This window comes from Epinephelus fuscoguttatus, linkage group LG6 (genome assembly GCF_011397635.1).
Source record: "Epinephelus fuscoguttatus linkage group LG6, E.fuscoguttatus.final_Chr_v1".
In the NCBI taxonomy this organism is placed as follows: domain Eukaryota; kingdom Metazoa; phylum Chordata; class Actinopteri; order Perciformes; family Serranidae; genus Epinephelus; species Epinephelus fuscoguttatus.
Genome location: NC_064757.1, coordinates 36,925,827 through 36,947,527, shown reverse-complemented (window position 1 = coordinate 36,947,527; position 21,701 = coordinate 36,925,827). Strand labels below are relative to the sequence as shown.

The 21,701-nt window shown below is 40.9% G+C and overlaps 1 protein-coding gene across 2 annotated transcripts in view; it reads left to right on the top strand.

Annotated features, from left to right (window-relative positions):
- fbxw8 (F-box and WD repeat domain containing 8) overlaps nucleotides 1-21,701 on the top strand; it is a 38,231-nt gene that overhangs the window by 3,529 nt on the left and 13,001 nt on the right. For both annotated transcript variants that reach the window (XM_049578503.1, XM_049578502.1), the window contains 5 exons: nucleotides 1,404-1,568; nucleotides 1,938-2,026; nucleotides 7,978-8,135; nucleotides 8,298-8,494; nucleotides 10,954-11,172. In XM_049578503.1, coding sequence (XP_049434460.1) covers nucleotides 1,404-1,568; nucleotides 1,938-2,026; nucleotides 7,978-8,135; nucleotides 8,298-8,494; nucleotides 10,954-11,172 — 828 coding nt within the window. The remainder of the gene's footprint in view (nucleotides 1-1,403; nucleotides 1,569-1,937; nucleotides 2,027-7,977; nucleotides 8,136-8,297; nucleotides 8,495-10,953; nucleotides 11,173-21,701) is intronic.

Below are 21,701 nucleotides of genomic sequence, written 5' to 3'. Positions count from 1 at the left end.
TTCTACACAACAGCCATCATGTGAATGGAAACTGTGTAAAATGACCAGATGCCACAGGTGTGTAGTGAAGCCATCTTTTGAATGTTTTGTGGCATCTCATCATGCTAACCTGCCAACTCCATCAAATACACAGCGCTTGACTTCACCACCACAGGCTGTATGGGCTGAAGCTGTTGCGGTAGTGGGCCAATCACACATGTTGCAGTAACTTGAAGAACACTTGCAGTGATTTGCTGTGAGGAAACACATGCAAAAATCATTTAATTCTAGATTTATTTATTTATTTATTTAAATTTTGTATCATGCACACTTACATGTGCCTTCATGGGTTTACAAGACACCATTTAAATAACGTTGCAATAACAGTCCAATGTGCATGTTATTTAAGTACTCAGTCCAGAAACAGAATACTCTGCCCTCTATCCCAGGCCTGGCAAAGAAATTCAGCAACAAAAAAGATTCCCTTTCTGAAACAACTCAAATTTTCATGATCCTTCTAGACGGATCGAGAAGTGTTGACACAACTTGGTACTGGGTTATTATGGTTGATATTTTAAGGTATTGAGTACCGATATCCAAACCCTAGCCACAAACTAAAAATATTGTGAATCGCAACTTGAGGCTCATAGTGTCGGACTGCATAAGTAAGTTTTGGATGAGTTTAGATGTGTATTTAAGGGAAGGCTCAAGATCGAGGAGGTACTAAGCCAGCAGTTGAAAGCAGCAGACACCGACAAGAAATCCTCTGCAGATTAAATGACAAATTAAATTCCTAAAATGCAGCAAACTTACTCTCTTTCTGTCCCTCTGGTCCTGTAAAATGATCATACTATGTCAGGGTGTCTTCAGGTCCATATTTTGTGAATATTGGGCCATTAATCTCATTAAAGAGTCTTAAATTTCAATGAGTCAAGTTCTTCTGCATCAAAGTCACATTTCTGATGCTGGAAATGCCATTGAACTTAATACTGTCTTTTTACTGAATACTTGCACTTAACTGTTGGCAAAATGAACATTAACCTAACTAACTCTAATGACTGTATTCTAAATATTTACCTTAAGACTTACCTGCAATGCTTCAATAGAAATAGAATAGTGTCTGATACCAGAGGACAGTCTGTACATGCAACTTGCTGGTTTCAGGTTTTAGAGTTCCTGATTGTGACATCCTTAAATTACAGTTACTTTGCGTTTCCCCTGACAGGCAGAATTCAAGGCAGCATTCTTACTTGATGCGACTAAAATTGTTACAGATAAATAAATCACATCTTGTGTGGCCGACCCTGCGGCACGTGGTGCATTTGGCAGTCAGCCCGGCTCGTTAAGCGCAAATAAATTAAGTCATGCAAGATCATAATGTATGCTGACTCAATCCTCGCTTCCTCTGTCCAATCCCCTCCCAGGTGAGCAGGGCATGGAGAGTCCTTGCAGAGGACAGCGTTCTGTGGTTCAGGATGTGCACGAGGGAGGGTTACCATCAGGACGCCAGCGTGTCTGACTCCCCCTGCTGGAAGAGCACGCTGCGGGACCGCAGGAACTCGGCCAAAACTGTGCGCTCCAACTGGAAGGTGGGATGGAGCTGTTCCGCTGCGGTGAATCAGAATCACCCAAATTCAGCACTTGCACTGGGGTTTGGCTGCTGAAACCTGTGCACTGTTTTACCTTACATCACCTCACATCAGTGTAGAGTATACAGCATGCCATGTGTCTCATCTCTAGTTTTAACTGTCTTTGTATTTGAACACCATTCAAAATGGGATTTTAATATAATGTCAGGCAATGAAAGAAAAAAATAACAAAGATGTTGATTTTTAAAGCCAACCTCTTCTTATGTAGTTACATTAAATAATGAAAATAATGTTGTTTGTCATTTGTAACATGATGTATTTGTGTTATAGATGGAAAGTATTTTCAGCCAGGTAATATTTTCTGTGTAGAATCGAGTGGGATCCATCAGCCAGCTGCAGTTCGAGCTGGGCAAGGTGCTGTGTGACGTCAGCTCCTGTGACAACTTTGTCTTGGCTGGGTGAGTTTCAAGGACTCCAACATGTTTCTGACATCCTATAAACATCAACTGCTTGTTCACTAAACTCATCTGCCTTGTTTTCTCTATCTTGTCTTATAAATGTCAGTATAAATCTTGGTTATAAATTCTTTTGATTAATTTACTGGTTTATTAAAGTATGTCACATTTAGTCATAAGATGTTCTGCATCACTGACTGATGTAATCGTGATTGACAGCCAAACATTTGCATTAGCTACGTTGCTCTATCGGAAATGCCTGTGATACCGCCTAAAATGCTAGATTTGGTATCAGTGAGTACAAGTTTATGCATCGATCTGATACCATGTCATTTATTGATGAGCTTTTTAGTTTTACACCTGGATAAAATGGCAGTGGCCCTGAAAATCAATTATTTTTCGCTGCTCTAAAGCTGTGGACTTCATATTAAGTTGTGCTGTGCAGCCACTGGCAGCTACTGTTTTAGAGCAGCGACGCTGCTTTTAGGTTGGAGTTTTTTGAAACGGCGTTTCCTTGAGTCAAGTGAAACTTATCTATTCACTCCTCAAAGACAGACTCCATTGGCAAAAACAGTATTTATATTTTACTTAACACTCAAGCTGCTGGTCTACCCCTGACTCAGTTAGTTAGCTGGTGTTATTGTGTTTTTTTAAAGTGTTAGTTCGGATTCACCAAAGTCACACAATGACACAAACAAACTACAGATCAAGGCGGTGGTAGGCCAGCAGCTCCTGTGTTCAGTGAGGTAAACGTCTTGTTTTTGTCAGTGGAGTTTGGGTTTGAAGAGAGCATCGATAAGTTTCACTTTCTGTTCAGTTCCTCGTTGGAAAGGGCTGCCTGTTTGAAAAGTTGGGACCAATTGATTGCATAAATGAGACTTGGATTATACTGCATGAGTTGTGTGAGAGTTTGTGATTTCTTTACAAATTCAGTGTAACACAAGCCTCAACAAAACTTAAAACCTTGTGGGAGTCATTATTGATCAGGTTCAGTTTCTTAGTTTATTGACGCTTATTGACACATTTTTCCATATTTGTATACTCCTACTAATGGCAGTAGTTGGTGAGGTAAGAGTGTGAGCCAAACCTGCCCTGAAATAAGTGGGATGAGACAGTGATAGATTGTGATGGCCCACAGGAGCGTGATAGACTGCCCACAAGGAGATGTGCAGCGTCTCCAGGGAGCGATGTGATTAGATTCCCCTCGGTCCTGCTGTGTGTCTCATCGGAGAAGACAGTGTGTTTTTATCTTTTCAGGTTAGCAGATGTAGGACACACGGTATCAAAACAGTCTAGACATGAAATAAAGCACTTTGCAAAATGTGAACGTACACTTAAGTCCTTGTTTTTGTGCTGTTACTATTAACAAATTCACAACATCAATACTTTTCCCATTATTGGAATTTAAAGGCTAATTTATCTAAGTTAAAGTATTTGAACAGATCAATAGCAGTTAAGAGTGATCAAAAATGATTCAATTGCATCCATAAAATCTTGTTAGGAACCGGCAGAATGAGATTTGGCACTTAAAAGGCAACAGGAGACACTGTCTCATTAACCCGGCAACTCTCAGAGTCACACAGTGACACAAAGGCCAAGTCTGTTGAGGCTTTGCATGTAATCTGTGCACAAAGTTTTCTGTACATAAAAGTTTTGACGAATAACTTGGACAGGATTCAGCATCAGCATCATCATCATCACCATCATCATCCTGTTAATAGTCGGCGTTGAGGTGATGTCCCAATTAAGTGAAAGTGTGTATTCCTATTGTTTACTTCCTGCCAAACCTTGCGATGCCAGTCACAAACACATGCGGGCGCACACATGTACACCCTCTGCCACACTTGCTGTCACTGTATCACACACTCTGGCTGCGAGGCGGATACTTGCTCAGACATGATGGTATCTGTGGAGGTGGTAACACTGGCAGTTTGTTGTCTCCCACAGTGAGAACTCATTGACTTGGGCGAAGAGCGGACGGAAGGGGTGGGGGGGTCCAGAACAGAACAGAAGTCTAAAGAGTGCAAGAGGGTGACTTTGTTGTTACGTGAGGACGGGAGCGCGAGGGGGAAAACTCAGGATTCCAATCTGTTGAAAAAGTGAAAAATTTGTTGTTAAAGCTACAGTTTTAGCTACTTTTTATCATACTTGCTGAAACTGTCACTATTTCTTGACAGCAGTTCATGAGACAAACCATCTGTAAAAAAAAATCATGGTCCTCTGCGTCCTCCTAGTGCTCCTAGTGGCATTTGCAAGAATCCATTGCGCCCAAATGGAAACAACCAATCGGGGCCGAGTAGTCGCTAACACAGCTGTCATCCACGTCTTAAGTGCTACATCGTAGGCAACTGGACCTACCTGAGTTTCTTGAAGACATTTCACCTCTCATCCAAAAGGTGTCTTCAGTTCGAACGGATTGGTGCGGAGTCGCAGGCACCCATGTTAATCTCTGCTCATGAACTTGGGTCAAACTGTCAAACTAGGCATTCATTCATTCATTCATTTTCCATAACCGCTTACCCTGTTGGGGGTCATTGGAGCCTATCCCAGCTGTCACTGGGCGGGAAGTGGGGTACACCCTGGTCAGGTCGCAGGGCTAACATATAGAGACAGACAACCATTCACGCTCACATTCACACCGAAGTCACCAGTTAAGCTAACCTGCATATCTTTGGACTGTGGGAGGAAGCCGAGGTACCCGGAGAAAACCCTGGCTGGCACGGGGAGAACATGCAAACTCCGCACAGAAGGGCTTTCTCCTGGGATTGAACCAGAAACACTCTTGCTGTGAGGGGACAAAGCTAACCACTGCACCAACTCGGCCGCACTGATCAAATTTGAATCAAAATTCTGTCACTGCATTGCCCGTTTCTCTCCTCAGATGTTTTCAGACACATATTTTAGTGTACTGTTTAGCTGTAAAATGAGAAAGTTTGCTGCGACTGGTGGGCGGTGTTTCCCTTTGGCTTGGGTCACAACCGTTATTATTATCTACCTCATGTACTACTGTCAGGATATAGTGACTTATCTTTAAAAAATTTTACCAACTACAGCTTTAAGGATGATAGGTGCAGTATTAAAAGATCCATAAATCATTATCAAAAGTTGAGTCAAAAATGCAAATGTAACAATCACTGGCAACCTCTTATGATCTCTACACTGCACACTGAGAGCCACTGATTGGATTTAGTGAGAAGTGTGTTTGCCTCGAGGCACAGAAAGTGCCTTCTCTGTGGCACAGTTTTGTAGCTTGGACTTCTCATATAAATGGAAATAGAGTAAAAGCTTTTTGTTTTTTGAAGAGGAGAAGTGAAAGGCCAGAGGAAGAACCACCGTTTCTTTTTATCTTTAAGGCAAGGCAAGGCAAGTTTATTTGTAGAGCACAATTCGTACACAAAGTAATTCAAAGTGCTTTACAGAACAAGAAAATGCATTAAAATCACAATACAAAATAAAAACATAAATAATCATTATAAAATGAACTTTAAAAGAGAAGAGTGCAGATAAGATAAGATCGTTTCAGTCATATGCACAGTGAAATAGAGCTGTTTTGAGCCTAGATTTGAACATTGTCAGAGTAGAGGCCTGTCTCACATCTTCAGAAAGACTGTTCCAGATTTTAGCTGCATAAAACTGGAATCCTGATTCCCCATGTTTAGTCCTGACTCTGGGCACCAGCAGGAGGCCAGTCCCTGAGGTCCCCAGAGTCCGAGATGGTTCATATGGCACTAACATGTCAGAGATGTACTTTGGTGCTAGGCCGTGAAGAGACTTGTACACAAGCAGAGCTGCTTTAAAGTCTATTCTCTGAGCCACAGGAAGCCAGTGTAGAGACCTGAGCACAGGACTAATGTGCTCGTACTTCCTGGTTTTGGTCAGGACCCGAGCAGCAGCATTCTGGATGTACTGCAGCTGTCTTACGGCCCGTGAGCAGACCGTTAAAGTAGTCTAACCTACTAGAGACAAATGCATGGATAAGTCTCTCCAAGTCAGGCTTAGACACTATACCTTTGATTTTGGCAATGTTTTTTAGATGGTAAAAAGCTGCTGATGTTATTGATTTGATGTGGCTGTTAAAGTTCAAGTCTGAGTCCATTATTACCCCGAGATTTCTAACCTGATTTGTAGGTTTTAGAGAGAGAGACTGGAGGTGACTGCTGACACTTTCTCTTTGTTTCAGTGGACCAAATACGATGACTTCAGTCTTGTCTGAATTTAGCTGGAGAAAGTTGTTTTGCATCCACACACTGACCTGTTGGATGCAGTGACAGAGTGAATCAATTTAACTTAAAGAAAAAGAGAGAGGTTTTTTGTCTGAAGTGGTGGGCTGCAACTAATGATTCCTTTCAAAATCAGATAATCTGATTATTACTATTTCAACGTATAAATTAATTGTTTTGTCTGTAAAATGTCAGAAAAAAACAACAGTGCCCGTCACAGTTTTCCACAGCCCAAGATGACTTCCTCAGATTTGCCCGACCAACAGTGCAAAACGGAGAAAAGCTACAAATCCTCACCCTGGAGAAACTGGAAACAAAATATTGGTTGTTTACTTGAATTCAGGGTTTTAACCTTGATTATTTTCATTATCTTTTAATGTGTTGATTATTTTCTTGATAAAATGATCAGTTGTTTGATCAGAAAATGGTAAAAAATGTCGATCAGTGTTTTTCAAAGCCCAAGATGACGTCCTCAAATGTCTTCATCTATCCACAACCCCAAAAATATTCAGTTTACTGTCATAAAGGAGTAAAGAAAACAAAAAATATTCACATTGAAGAAGCTGTTATCAAAGAATTTTGTCTTTTGTTTAAATTAAAAAATTACTCAAACCGATTAATCGGTTATCAGATTAGTTGTTGATTAATTTAATACTTTACAACTAATAAATTAAATGTTTCATCTCCACTTGAAATGTGAAACTTAAACAATTAATCAAGTGTAATTTCTCATCAATTAACCAATCAATTAATTGTTTATTGAAGTACCAGCCACATTTTTACTACTCTGAAGCAGTGCTGAAACAATTTGTTGATAAATCAGTTTGTTGATTGACAGAAAAATTATTTTGAAAATCAGTAATTTAAGGAATTTATCATGCGAAAAAGGCATGATATATATTTGCTGGTTGCAGCTTCTCTAATAAAAGAATTGCTGCGTTTATATATAACTGTAATTTGCATATCTGCTTTGAGTTTTGAAGTGTTGGTTGGACAAAACAAGCAATTTGAAGACTTCATCTTGGACTTAAGGACGTTGTGGTAGGCCTTTTTTAAACTTTTCTCCATTATTTTAAACACCAAATGATGAAACAATAAAGGCAGGACTGGTTAATCAATAAAAAAGAAATAGGGAACATTGTCATTTCGCAGTCGTTTCAATTTATTTGTTAACAATAATCTCATGGCATCACTGTTAATTTGACGCTACATGCATGTGTAAGGGTGGAACACGTTGCAATATATATATATATATATATAAAAAAGGAGTTTCCGTTGAAAAGCTCTTTGTAAGAGGGTGAATAGAGTCACACAGTCAAAGTTTTATAACAGTGCAGGATTTCCCACAGACTTGCAGTGAGTACGTTGGGAGGATAACTTTCACTTCCTGCTGCAGATCATCCTGACAGGCGACCAGTAATGAGGGCTGAAATGTTCAGCATTGTTCCACCCAAACAACACCCCTGTAATCCTGGAAAGATCACGCAACAAAGATTTTAGAAAACAAAATACTGTAACAGCAAGTCAGAGTGAGTAAAGGAGGAAAGTGTGAGAGGGGAAATGATTCAGTGGTGAGAAGGTGACGTCAGGTATTCTTGACGAGGCAAACTTGTCAGCGTGTGATGGAGAAATGGGCAAAAATTCTGCTGTTACATTCGTCAGCCATTTTGTACAAAGCTAAATATTTGAATTATGCATGTTCAGTGTGACTTAATGAGCTTGCTTGTGTCTCAGGTACACGTCTGGCAATGTGAGGCTGTGGGACACGCTGCACTGGGACTTGGCAGCCTCGTACCTGAAGATCAACAGCCTGACAGCTAACTCTGACCCCAGGCCTTATGTTAGTCACGTCCAGGTCAACAGCACAGTGGCTGCTGCTGCTTATGAAGATGGTGAGTGTGTTCATGCAGTGTGATCCTTTTTCTTAGTGATGGTGAGACACCACAGACAAAAATCTGTTCATTATATCTTCATGAAATTCTTAGGTTTTAAATGAAACTGAAAACATGGGTAGTCTCAAAGCCTAAGACTGCATTTTATGATCTTGTCTCCAGGCTGTGTGGATGTGTGGAGCACAGAGACAGGTGGAGAGCCCATCCACCACTACCAGATCCCCGGCAGGATCCAGGCCCTGGCCCTGAGCCCTGACAGTCCCATCCTGTGCTCCACCGCTGGGCCTGCCATTAGGCTGGACCACGCCGATGATCGCGGCTACTGGAGGACACTCTGCCAGGCTCAGCTACCCAAGACTGTACGTTAGGTGGTTTGATTCCTCATATGTATGAAATGCTCCATACTGATGTGTTACTGTGTTAATTAATGGGCTGTGCCGAACACATTTCCCTCTTGTGACTTTCATCTAAAAATGTCTCCTAATGATGGAAGCATCTAACACCCCTGACTGATTCCACATTTTGTGGCATTTCAGTTTCTGGCAAGGAATTGTACAAGTGCTGAAATGATGAGTCGATTCATCATTGAGCTGATCAGGATTTATGGCTTATTAGTTGTTTTTCATTTACAAAGATAAAATGCATAATTGAATCATTAGTTTCAGCTTCTCAAATTGGAGAATGTTCTGCTGTTGTCACATTTATAGGATCTGTAAATTGAAAATCTGTGGGTTTCAGGCTGTTCACACACAAAGAAAAATTTAAACATGCCACCCCTGGATGTGGAAAATTATGTTTGGCATTTATTTTTTCCATTCATATATATGTAACACCTGTTCTTGAGAACTGGGACAAATCATGTCCTTCCAAAGAAAAAACCTTTAAAATTCTAACTTATCAACACACTAACTCTGTCTCTGGGTTGAAACATTATTTTAAAAGGATTTATACTTAGAAAAAAATGCAAATTATAATGTGTTTTAATCTGCTTTTGTTTTTTTAACCTCTAAACTTGCCTTGTGCCAGAAAACACCCTTATCCCAGATAGGAATTCACAACTTAAGACAATTAAAAAAAGGTGTGAAAAGCCTTCAAAATCTAAAACTAATACTATGCACTGATGACATTGGTGTCAAAATGTACTGCTATAATCATCTTCACTTTAAAATATATATTTTGTGAAATTTTTAGTCCTTTAAAGATGTGTCCCAGATTTTTGTCAAAGCATAAAATAAATGATAATAATATATATAGTATAGAATAAACACTGAGGTATCTGCAAGTAGTAAAGCGGTAAAACAAATAGATTTACATAAATGTGTAAAAATATGTACATGTATCCACACACGTACATAGATATATTCATATACACACATGCTCTAGGCGTCTTTAATTTGATTTAGTACATTTTTAATTAGCAACGTTTTGTAAAAGTGGATACGGATGTAGATGTCCTTGGGACAGGAAGAAGCAGCTGACTAGATGATCTCAGAGAACACTCGGGCTCATAAGATGTTAAGAGATCCATTATATACTCAGGAGCTAGTTCAAGTCATGCTTTAAAGGTGAGTAATACCATTTTAAAATTAATTCTAAAGAGGGATTAGCTGTATCACAAGTGATACAACTAAAATAAGTGATATATTTTTGCATAACAGAAAAATCCCACCTCAAATAAACAACAGATGCTGCAATGTATACAATTTGAATTAAAGAAAAAAAAACTAATTCATACATAAGTTGCAATGAAATATGACAGGACATCACTAAAGATGAAATAATTAGCTGTTGCCTGTCAGGGGACATGTGAGTCAAAGTCTCTGTAAGAAGGAATGTAAGAGTTTCAAAAGTACTCCAGAATTTGTCACATTTATGAGTGAAATCATGAGTCAGTCTCTCCAGAGAAGAGCGATATCTGTGATCTCCACGTGCCGACCGTAGGGACCTGTGGAGCAGACCACCTTAGCAAAGATACACTTTATAGCTGGAGATAAGAAAATTATTAACAGAGATTTGCTGTCGGTATCGAAAAGATTTTCAGAAGTTCATTGAAGTACATTTCTGAAAGATTTCACTGCTGTCTGCAGAACTGAATGTAACTCCCAGATCATGTTCCCACAGCGGCTTCAGGGAGTCGTAAACTGAAGAGCTGCAGAACAGCATAAATCTCTGAGATTATTCCCTTTAGAGATTTGGCTAAAACCATGGCATTTTCCATCTCCGACAGTTTTAGATGAACCTTGTTGTTCCTTAAAAGAGATTCTACGAAGTATTGGGCATTTTTAAAAATACCGGGGGCCGTATCACAGGGGCAGCAGGCCAAGCAAAGCACCCCAGACGTCCCTCTCCCCAGCCACGCTTTCCAGCTCCTCCTGGGGGACCCCAAGGCGTTCACAGGTCAGATGAGATATGTAATCCCTCCAGTGTGTTCTGGGTCTGCCCTGGAGCCTCCTACCAGTGGGACGTGCCTAACACCTCTAACAGGAGGCGCCCAGGAGGATCCTGATCAGATGTCCGAACCACCTCAACTGACCAATTTCGACGCAAAGGAGCAGCGACTCTGCTCTGAGCTCCCTCCAGATGTCCAAACTCCTTCCTCAATCTCTAAGGCTGAGCCCAGACACCCCATGAAAATTATTACCCAATTACTTAATTGATTGATTAAAATAGTCTTCATTTGCAACCATAAATACTTTTACAGTATATGTCTACATGAGTAACATTCTAAGTAGTTTTGAATGTAATTCATTTGCATAAAAGCACTGTAAATATTTCTGCTCTATGAGTAAAATGTGCCTTTATCTTTTTTGTTTGGCAGGTCGAGAGCCTGGTTTTGGTGCCAGGCAGAGAGCAGCGGTCCTCACTGGTGGCTCTGGCAGCAGGAGAGGCCGTGTACCTGTTGGACCCCCGGGAGGAGGAGCCACGGACGCTCCACTCAGTCTACGGTCATCCTGTCACCTGCCTGGATACCTCGGACTCCCACGTTGCATTTGGAGTGAAGCGCACAGGCTGGGCCATGCATGATGGAGGAAACAAGGTGGGTTCAGTGTCTCTGCACAGTTCCTGTTAAATATTCACAGATTTAAATGTGCAGTGTCTCAGTGACGCAGATCAGAGTTTAAACAATTTCCATGATATTAATAAATGGCTTTACAACATTTTAACCGGATATTCATCACCATTTTTCTGCAGAAATGAGACTTATTGATAATGTTTCATTCTTAGTCACACACAGGAAGGGAGATCCAAATCAACTAAGTAGAAATCATGAGTATTTCACACCTGCTACCGTTATCTCTTATCCTGTTGGGGGTAATGAGTGGATTGGAGCCTATCCCAGGTCACCAGACTATCACAGGGCTGACACATAGAGACACACAACCATTCACACTCACATTCACACCTACGGACAATTCACCGAGTCACCGATCAACCTGCATGTCTTTGGATTGTCGGAGGAAGCCGAAGTACCCAGAGAAAACACATGCTGACACAGGGAGAACTGGGAACCCTCTTGCTATGAGGTGAGAGTGCTAACCACTCTACCACCGTCCCACCCTGGTTTAGTTTAAAGCTCCTGTATTGTAACCCAAGGACATGCATATAACAACATTACTGAAAAAACTTTGAGTTGTAAGTCTAGACTCTGAGTGCCTTTTGCAAATCCGGTAGAACAAGTTGTGCCGTAATATCTCTATCCAGCACTTTGTTCTGAGTCATGACAGCTTGCAAATAGACATTTCGTTTTTCTTGGAGGGCTCAGCCACGGTAGAATTCTAGCTTCACAAATTCACCAACATGTGAAGCAAGTCCAGATCCTACATCATAAATTAACACCTTGGAAGGCAGGACTAGTTCAGGAGAGTTGTTGAAAGCAGAGTGAGCCAAATCAGAACAAAAACCTCTATTAATGTTAATTGAACTATATATGCTGCCACCGACTCGCATATTGTGATGATGATTATCTCGTCCATTGTGAACTGCACGTGTTATGGAATAACAATCCAGTGTTTGTGTGTTAATGGATTTGATGGAGCTGCATCAAGGGCTCTTTTGTGCCTTCTGGAATTGAAAAGTCTGAGGAAGACAAATAAAGCTAAACAAAAGTAGATGGCAAAGCCTCTGAACTCTGCAGCTGGATTTTAAATGTATTTGAAAAAAAGATGCTACCCAGATCTTATTAATTACAATGAAAGGTTTCCGGAGTTAACGAGGTCACTCGTGCGCTCAACAGGTGCGAAATGAAAAAATGGAAAATTATACAAAGAAAATAATTTGGCTCGCTGAAATAGAATAACAGTGCTTTCTTTTAAGAATGGCGGTAAGAGCAGAGAGGGCAGAGGTTCTGGCATCAGGCCACTGGGTTTGTTAAAACTTTCTTGCTCATGCTTAAAGGAACAGTTCACCCAAAATCGAAAATACTTATTCATCTTCTTACCTGTAGTGTCGTTAACCAGTCTAGATTGTTTTGGTGTGAGTTGCCGAGTGTTAAGAGATATCAGCTGTAGAGATGTCTGCCTCCTTTTGAATATAATGGAACAAGATGGAAAAACTCAACAGCAATGTCTCTTTCCAGAAATCATGACCTGGTTACTCAAGATAATCCACTGACCATTTTGTGAGCAGTTTCATGTAGGAACTGTTTTCTTTCTACCACCTACCCCCATGTCACTGTGCAGAAGGAAGCGTGCATCTATTCAAGGACGAGAGGCTTGTGCTTGTGACAGCACAAGATGAAAACACTAACGCCAGGTTACCTCACATTTACAAAGGCAGTATCCTTACAGCAGCTGCCGTGGGTTCAAATCCAGCCTGCAGCCCTGTCAAACCCCATCTCTCTCCCTCTCTCACCCTTAATACTGTCCTTTAAATTACAAAGGCAAAAAAAGAAAAACCCACTAATACTGAGTTCACACTGGATGCGGAAGCACTGATTATCCATGGTGCACTGCCTGCTTGCTTTTGGCACCCTTGTTAACCCGGTTGGGCTGTTCACACTGGACACAACGCTGAGCGCCCAGGCCAGCTCGCAATCTGTAACAATAGTGTCCGCGTAGCGAATCTAGCAAGAAAACACACCGTAAACATATTTTAAAGATATAAAATGTTTATTAAATATGATATAAATGGTCTGACTATGATAAATGATAGAATATGCATGTTGTGCTTCCACGTACTTGTCAGTTGTGTCTAACCAGAAAGAGAGACCACATGCAATAACACTCACAATCACACACCGAGAGACACACACATGACAGAGATAGAGCTCTACATGTGATTTACAGTGCAGAGAGCAGAAATGTGCTTCTGGTGTGAACAGCCAGACGACTGCTGACCGGTGGCTGCACAACAACTAACAAATCAGGGCAATCTGTGTCCAGTGTGAACCCGGCATAGTGGCATCCCTCTCTGCGATGTTGTAACATTTTCTGTCTCAGTGGTCCTACCTGTAGGTGAGCTAACAGTAGATGCACGCTTCCTTCTGCGCAGTGATACGTTTAGTGGGTGTAGTTCAGTAGACAGAAAATAGTTCCTACATGAAATTGCTCAAAACATGGTCAGTGGATTATCTTCAGTAACTGGGTCATGATTTCTGGAAAGAGACATTGCTGATGAGTTTGTTGAGTCTCATCTAGTCCCATTATATTGGAGAGAAGGCAGACATCTCTATGCCGATACCTCCAACACTCTGCACCTCACACCTAAACAATCCAGACCGATTAACAGCACTACAGGTGAGAGGAAGAATATATCTTTCTGATTTTTTTGTGCACTCTGCCTAAATGAGTTGAACTCTTTTAGAGACAAGATGCCTCCTGCCTTTTAAATATGGAACATGCTTTGTGTTTAGTTACATTAAATCTGCTCCACACTTGTAGCTGATTTGAATTTCAGATGCATTGCAAACAAAGACTGTTATCTAAATACATCTCATCTGTGTCAGTGTGACCTGGGTCTCTTGACAGAGTGATTGCTGTTACTCCCCTTCGACCCCCTTGGGTCCCCTTAGAATGAATGTCATGCACCTGTAGGGGATTTGTTTATAGTAGACATAGCTAGCTTAAATAGCGACGAGCCCTCCTCGGGCCCTGCTCCTAATTACTACAGCCTTTAAGGGTACTTTGATAAACTTTTGTTCCCCATGCTGCATCTGTTTGCTTCTAATAATATTGTGTTTCTAAGGACCCTGTGCACCTAATTGACTCTTGAGCCTTTACTTAGAAAGTACAAAGAGCCACGAGACAAACAATTCTGCTGGGATCAGGCAGCAGCTATGCAGCCGTCATTATTCTTTAAAGCTCACAACAAGATATTTGTCTTAAGTGTTAATGGATAAAACAAAGGATAAGCTTCTGCATCCAGACTTTTTTTTTTTTCATTCAAAAAGCAGATGTTAGTTGCCGTAGCGACTGGCCAAGTGGAAGCTTTAAAACAGCAAGTACCACCCGAGCATACTGTGTGTGTGTTTGTTATTGACAGCTTTTTGGCAAAGCTTCTCCGCTGACATCACCCCCTATTAAAAAGGCACAGCTGATACACTGATTCAGTGGCAGCACTAAAGCACCACATAGTGGACCAAGGAGAGAGTAGCAGGGCAGAATATAATAGCCTCACCTCATCATAAAACAATGACACACAGAGTGATGTAGAGGCAAAAGTCTATTTATTGTTATATATATATTTTTTGTTATCCATTTAATCAGCTTTGTGAACAGGAAAAAAAAAAGGTAGTCAAGATTTTGAGGTTCAGGTGCAGAGTGAGAGGACATAAATATTTATTTCATCTGCTTGTGAAGTTTTCATTGGATCTAAAATATTTTCTTATTTTTTCGTATTTTATTATACCTCGTATATTTGATTTTTATTATACCTCGTATATTTGATTCGATATATTTAATAACCCTTTTGTGCCTGCAACTAAAGTTTCTAGAGTTTTCAAAACTGGTCAAATCATTTGGCTGAAAGTGAGTTTTTCTTTCAAAGCTACATCTCGTCTCAGGGCACATGGGATGACTGTTTTTTCAATATACCATGATTCTTATCTATGAACTCATAACAAGTTTAATATCAAAGATATACACACACATGCAGTATAAATAAAACAACTATATGGACACATAACAATAAACAGTGATAGTGTTTTTCTTAATTCAGAAGTCCAGACTTTGACTATTGATAAAAGTGTGATTTTTCATGTGATGTAAAAATTTCCAAGGTGTACCGTTAGATATGTACCAAAGGTGTGCCCATACTAGATTTCAAGTTTTTTTTATCAATCAGAACAATTGTTGTGTCACTTTTTCTTGTCATACTAAATCTAGTCTTAAAGGATAGCTTCGGTATTTTTCAACCTGGGCCCTATTTCTCCATGTGTCTGTGTGCGCATGATTCATAGGTACAACTTGTTTTAAAATTGGTTCAGTATTGAGGGAGGTGGATGCAGCTGGCAGCCACGAGGTAGATATGGGGGCAAATGCATCCCGTATAAGTTTGTGCATTAAAAGTGCTTTTTTTCGCCACTGACCGGTTCAGATTGCCAGTGCTATCTCTGTAAATAGCATACTAAGCGTTTCCCTGACCCTTCACTTCCTCTGGGGACAGAACCTGAATCTGAAGTTGTCACCTCAGACTACCAATAACTCAGATGAGCTTCTTTCAGATTTGTTGTCACCATACTGGAATTTCTAATTTCGATACAGTAACTTTAAATATATCAATATTCAGTACCATTTCCAATGCCACTGGGAAAACATTGATATTTAGGGTATACAATTTTGTAATTTTTTTGTAAATGATAAACATAACAAGGCTATAACAACTATGGCAATGACGGCTTTTCTTTTCTTTGTTAGTAGGAGAACAGCAGAATGCCCCTAGTAAACATTAACAATAAGAGATTGCAAGAAAATGCGGCTGGTACCAGAGTTGTATTGATTCCGTGGAAAATGAGTACTGAAAGCGTTTCAAATATTTGGAATTACTATGTATGGATTAATTTATATTTTTGAAAACACTAACTTCCACTTGCTTTTATAACTTTATGTTAATGTTTATGTTTGCCTTCCTGTTTCTGAACTTTCCCCCACTTTCTTTTCCTGCGTGTCAAGAATTTTGTGGCAGTTTTTTCTCATCGTCTCAGAAAACTTGAGTTTTTAAACACACACTCCCAATCCACCTGAAATCATCATTTTTTTCTTCAGCAGTAAATCTCCAAAGTTAAAATAAAGAGCAGTTCCTTTCCTAGTAAACTTTACATCTTCAGTTCATTTTATTTGCAATACAGAAGCACCTGAAGTCCTCCTAACTTTCTTGTCTCCACAGTAAAACTCCAGACTCCCATCTAATTGATGCCAATTCATGGTTAGCATCTCATTAATTAGAATATTTCACAAATGTAATTAACCTGTCTCTCACTCCTGCCACGCTTGTAACTGCAATTTCATACTGTGAAGAAGACAAAGCGAAAAAGAAAAACATATGCTTCATTAAAATCTGTCAATATGGCATCCAACAAAGTCATCTCACACCTCTTTGTCTGACTGAGGAGTGAAACATTTTCATTTACAGCATAATGACTTAGATGAACTCAGCCACATTGTCTTGTTTTTCTTCACTGGATTGTGGCTCGGTGCTGTTCACTGTGAGTCTGCTGCGGTTTTATGTGCAAATCTGACATCTTAAGGCACAAAAGCTGCTCTGTATCGATGATATAGAAGATTCTTTATCATATTTTGGCATGCAGTATCGTTTAGCTTATGGCTTTGTCCTCTAGCCTTCGCTGTGTGTGTGTGTGGGTGTGTGTGGTCGGACCCAGTCTCCAGATCCTCATTACTACTCACCACCTTGTTGCCAGTGGACAGGGGGCACCCAGGCATCCGCCCAGCTAGTGGCTGGGCATTCAAGACAGGCTGGCATCTCCACTGGCAAACTATCCATCCACTGCAGTGGATCTACCACAGAGCACAGAGCACAAGTGCTGTCAGAAAACCTGTCGTCCTCTCATTGCCTTGAGTTCAGAGGGCTGGTTGGACGCAAGGAAGGATGAATGAATGGTCTGATGTGCAGTAGAACATGGGCTTTGTAGATGTATGAGTAGTTAAATGGAGGATGGATAGAAGTGCTGTCACAGATCAGGATCAAGACATCAGTCCATCAGGATCATTTACACAGTAAAAACCCAAAACAGATTGCCTGGGTGAAAATTGAGAAAAGATTTAAACAAGTTCAGTTTGAAATGTAATTCATCACACTCAAATGTAAGTGATTATGTGAGTATAGAATATGTTACAAAGTCAGTACAGCCAAGGTTGGAGAGTGACGATTATAACATCAAAGCCTACTGTTGGATGCAGGGGTGGAGGTGAGGTTATTAAATGCTTTAAGAATCCTGTACGAACAGCAGACGTAGCAGCAAGTCATGGCTGCAGTTACAGCAGAATTTAAAAGGATAATTAAGGCATAATTTTACCTCGCAGAACACAGGAGCTGCTGATCTACTGCTGCCTCGATCTGTAGTTTGTTTGACTTATTATAAATCCGAACTAACCCTTTAAAACACCAAAGTCAAATGTAAGCATACAGTTATACAGCACGTGTCTTTGAGAGTTTGTAATCTGATATTTTGATATAATTTTGCTGTCGTTAAACAGAGACCCCTTTTACTTCAATTCATCAACAATTTTCTCAGTTTTTGGATTATTCGCTCACCTTGATGTCACGCCAGAAATACAAAGCTGTCTTTCTGAATTCAACACGACACAAAGTGAGTAATTGATATTCAGATGGTCATTTGGGGGGGGTGGAGTATTCCTATAAGACCAGCCAGTATGTTTATGTGGGTGCTGCCTTGTGGCCATTACCCCAGCAGGGACTAAAGACACCAAGGGAGTATACTATCTAGTGAGCACCTTCAATGTGAGGGAACCAACCACTATGCCAGGCACTCGAAGCCATCAGGGTAATATACTGGTGAACTGAGCCGGTTGAATATCACTTTATTGAAACTATCTTCACTAAAGCTGGGTCACTACATAGCATGCACACAGACTTCCCCAATAAGACTGCCTCCCATCAGGAGAACAATACTCTTGAGGCTGTTATACCGTAGCACCTTAATCACATGCTGTTTCGGGAAGTTAATATTCCAGTATGTGCATTCAGAGCAGTTATCCTGGTGGACTCTGGGTAGTCTACTTTCTTTGCTTATCCGTCTTGCCTTTGTTTAATGAGTTTGGACAACAGCCAACAGGTCCTAACCACAAACCACTCAGCACAACTAAACCACTTTGTGATTTGGCTTTTCTTGTCCCTTTGCTACAAGCTTCTTGTTTGTCCGGGGAGAAATCTAATTCAGCTGTACACAGGGTACAACTGTGGAAACACACGAAACAATGCAACTGTTGTATACTTTACACAAGTTTGCGACTCTGCTCTGCCCTGCGGGATGAGTTGGAAGCACCCACCCACATGACATCAAACCACAGACCTGCCATTATCATGCATCTGGTCCAATGTACTAATCTCTGTTTGTCCACATGGTGTCTAAACCAATCGTAGCTCTGAATCCATATTTGTTTGAGATGTGGGTGTTTCTGTGTGACAAGGATGGGGATTCATGGGCCACGGAGAGCCCACAGTCTGCAGATTTTACTCAATCTTTAACCTCAGCTGGTGATTTCACTTGTTAGTTTCTCTCTCTACTTGATGGAGCTGTAATCAGTGAAATCAGCTGGTGGCGTCTTCGATTGGAGTGAAAACCTGCAGACATTTGGTCCTCCATTGCACATGGTTTCCATTCCTGCTGTATGATATTCCACTTTGATTAAAATAGAAACCGAATTCTGCTCTTTGGCCAAATGTGTTCAACAATGCATGCAGCGGCAACATAAAAGCTTTTCTAAAAAGTGCAGCAATAATTGCCAAAATTTTCATCTTTTTTAAAAGCAAAGGGAGTAATTACATTAACGTCCCAGTTCAAGCTTCCATTAGAGTTTCCTTTGTTTGCAAGCCTCACTGGTGGTCCAGCAAGTGCATTAACCTAACAACTCCTCTATGGTCATGCTCATGATTATTCTTCCTCAAAGCATACTGCCTCAGTCTCTAAACAGCCCCCTTTATAATCACACAGCGGCTCCTTTGCCTCCCTCAGCGACGTTTCTTCATTTTAGTGGGCGAGGTGGGCAGATATCTAATAAAAAATATCTTCCCGAAACTGTAATGATTCATCGAGAACAGCAGGCTGAACCTCATTTCTGCACGCCCCCCTCCCTCTTTCTCAGCTTGCCCCCCTTCTCTCTTCCGCTGTCCAAATCCTATCAAGCTGTCATTTCAAAGTCCGGTGTGATTTGGGCTTTGCCCCGGGGTGGTGCACAATTAAAGCTCTGCTTGGCCCAAATAAGGGACACACAAAAACTGCTGGCACCTCCTCAAGGCTTACATCATGCCTCTTTTTTTTTCTTTCCTTCAAACTTCCTTATCTTTGTCGCTGTCTCTCCATCACTCTCTCTTTCTGCTTTTCCCTTTCTCCCCTACCTTCTGTCTCTCCCTCTCTCTGTCTCCTCCTCCCTCCCTCGGTTTAATTTCTTAATCGTTTTAATTATTCAAAGACAATTTTGCCTGGCGGTTATCCTGTTTGTTCTGTCTCATTTGGATGAGAAAACACCAGCCGCTAATTGACCAATTAGGCCAGCTCCAGATGACATCATTGTAGTTTGTATGAAGAAAGTTTGTTGCAGACAGTAAGCCAGAGGCGATGGTGTGCATCTCTGTCCATAATTGAAGTATGTCCCCAGGTTGATTTTAGTTTTTCCTCCCGAATTAACACTTAAGTTCTGCTTTGTTTTTAATTAACTGGCAAAGCATCACTTCAGTTGTTTGTCTTTTGTAGGATATATAATATCCAATATCAATGGAGGAATGAAAAGAAACTGAATGAGAACACATTTTAAGTTCACCAACAGTACAACAACTTTTTTCTAACTGTCTGGCAGCTAAAATGAAAGGTAAAAAAGAGGAAAATATGACCCCATTTCTATAATTATATATACAAATCTCAGTACTTAAGATCCTGAGTAAAGTCAAAATATTAGGACAATTATTCATTTTCGCTGCATTGGCTCTGCTCTCCATCAGCTCAGATTGTGATAAAACAGTGAGTCACGATGAGGTGAAAGAGCCGAATTTAAGCTTTAATTTGAGAGTTTATGTTTAAATCCACTGAGCAAGGTATGACTTGTAGCCCTTTTTATACGTAAGCACCCAAATTTAGAGGCAGAAGTTATCATGAAGTTGTCATGATGTTAAATACAAGTCAGTATTAGCTGTGACCAGCAGCTCTACAGCTTATTCTGGCGGCTGGCCAGTCAGTCCACAAAAACTTCCAAACACTTTGGTGACCACAGTTTTTTGCCCAAGGAGGCCGAAAGTTGGCATGGAGGTCACAGGTACTGCAAATTTATGCTTCCTTTTAATATTTGGTTTTGCAAATCCTTTGCAATGACATGAAGTCCACAACCAGTAGACATCAATAGACACATAGTATATTCCATGGTGATGCTCTGCAGCGAGCGTAAACTTCTTTAAGCAAGTTTGGCTTTATGTCTTCTGTCTAAACTTCAGCAGCTAAAACATTATTTGTTGAATTCAGGTAACTGATGTGGCCAGTCAAGACAGCAGCGTAACATAATTGTGATTGGCCCCGGTACAGATATTTATTCTTGGGCTCTTGCCATCCCAAACACAAGCACATGCCTTTCGCTAAGCCCCAGCATTTGTAATGGTACGTCAACTTGTCAGAGTAAGCATGGAGCCCACACTGTAACTAACTGCAGTCCCTGAAGAAATATGATCGTACTTTTGGAAAAATTAAATAGTGATTCCAGAGAGAAGCAGACATCCACAAAACCAGCCTGAAAATGAAGGAAATCTGAAACGGTTGCATCAGAGTCAATGGAGCACAGCTGTGTCATATGGACCCTGGTCTGAACCGGCCTGATGCTGCGTTATGGTTGGCCAGTCTGCGTGCAGGGGCCAGACTTAGGGAAGGATCAGTTGGGCAGTGGTTGTCGGGGGACGGTCCATCCAACTTGGGCAGCAGCACTGAGTCTAACTTATGTAACAACAGCAACAGAATGTTTGCTAATCCGATAGGGAGTTGGGGCAGTCTGGGATCAGACCCCTTGGGGGTTTTAGCTGGCTGAATTTGAGTTGCCACAGCTAAGGTCTGTGAGTTGTCACCCACTTTCCTCCTGGTGGAGTAAGTCTAAAATACACCGCCGCCCAACGGCCCGCTTCAAAACAGCCGAACCTGTTGTTAATCTGAAGGGTGTCAATCCCATCCTGCAAACCAGCCTTTGATCAGCACCACAGACAGCAGCCAAAGCGCCAAATTTATCACAATAATCTAACAACCTGCCCTGGACTCAAAGCACCACAACCACACCACAAATTTCTCCAAGCAGGAAATAAATCGTCTTCCTACGCTGCACTGGTTGCACCATTGATATTTACGCTATGGAGTCAAGAACATCTTACAGTTTGTCCCCTAAAAGTCCTTAGTTGCTTTGG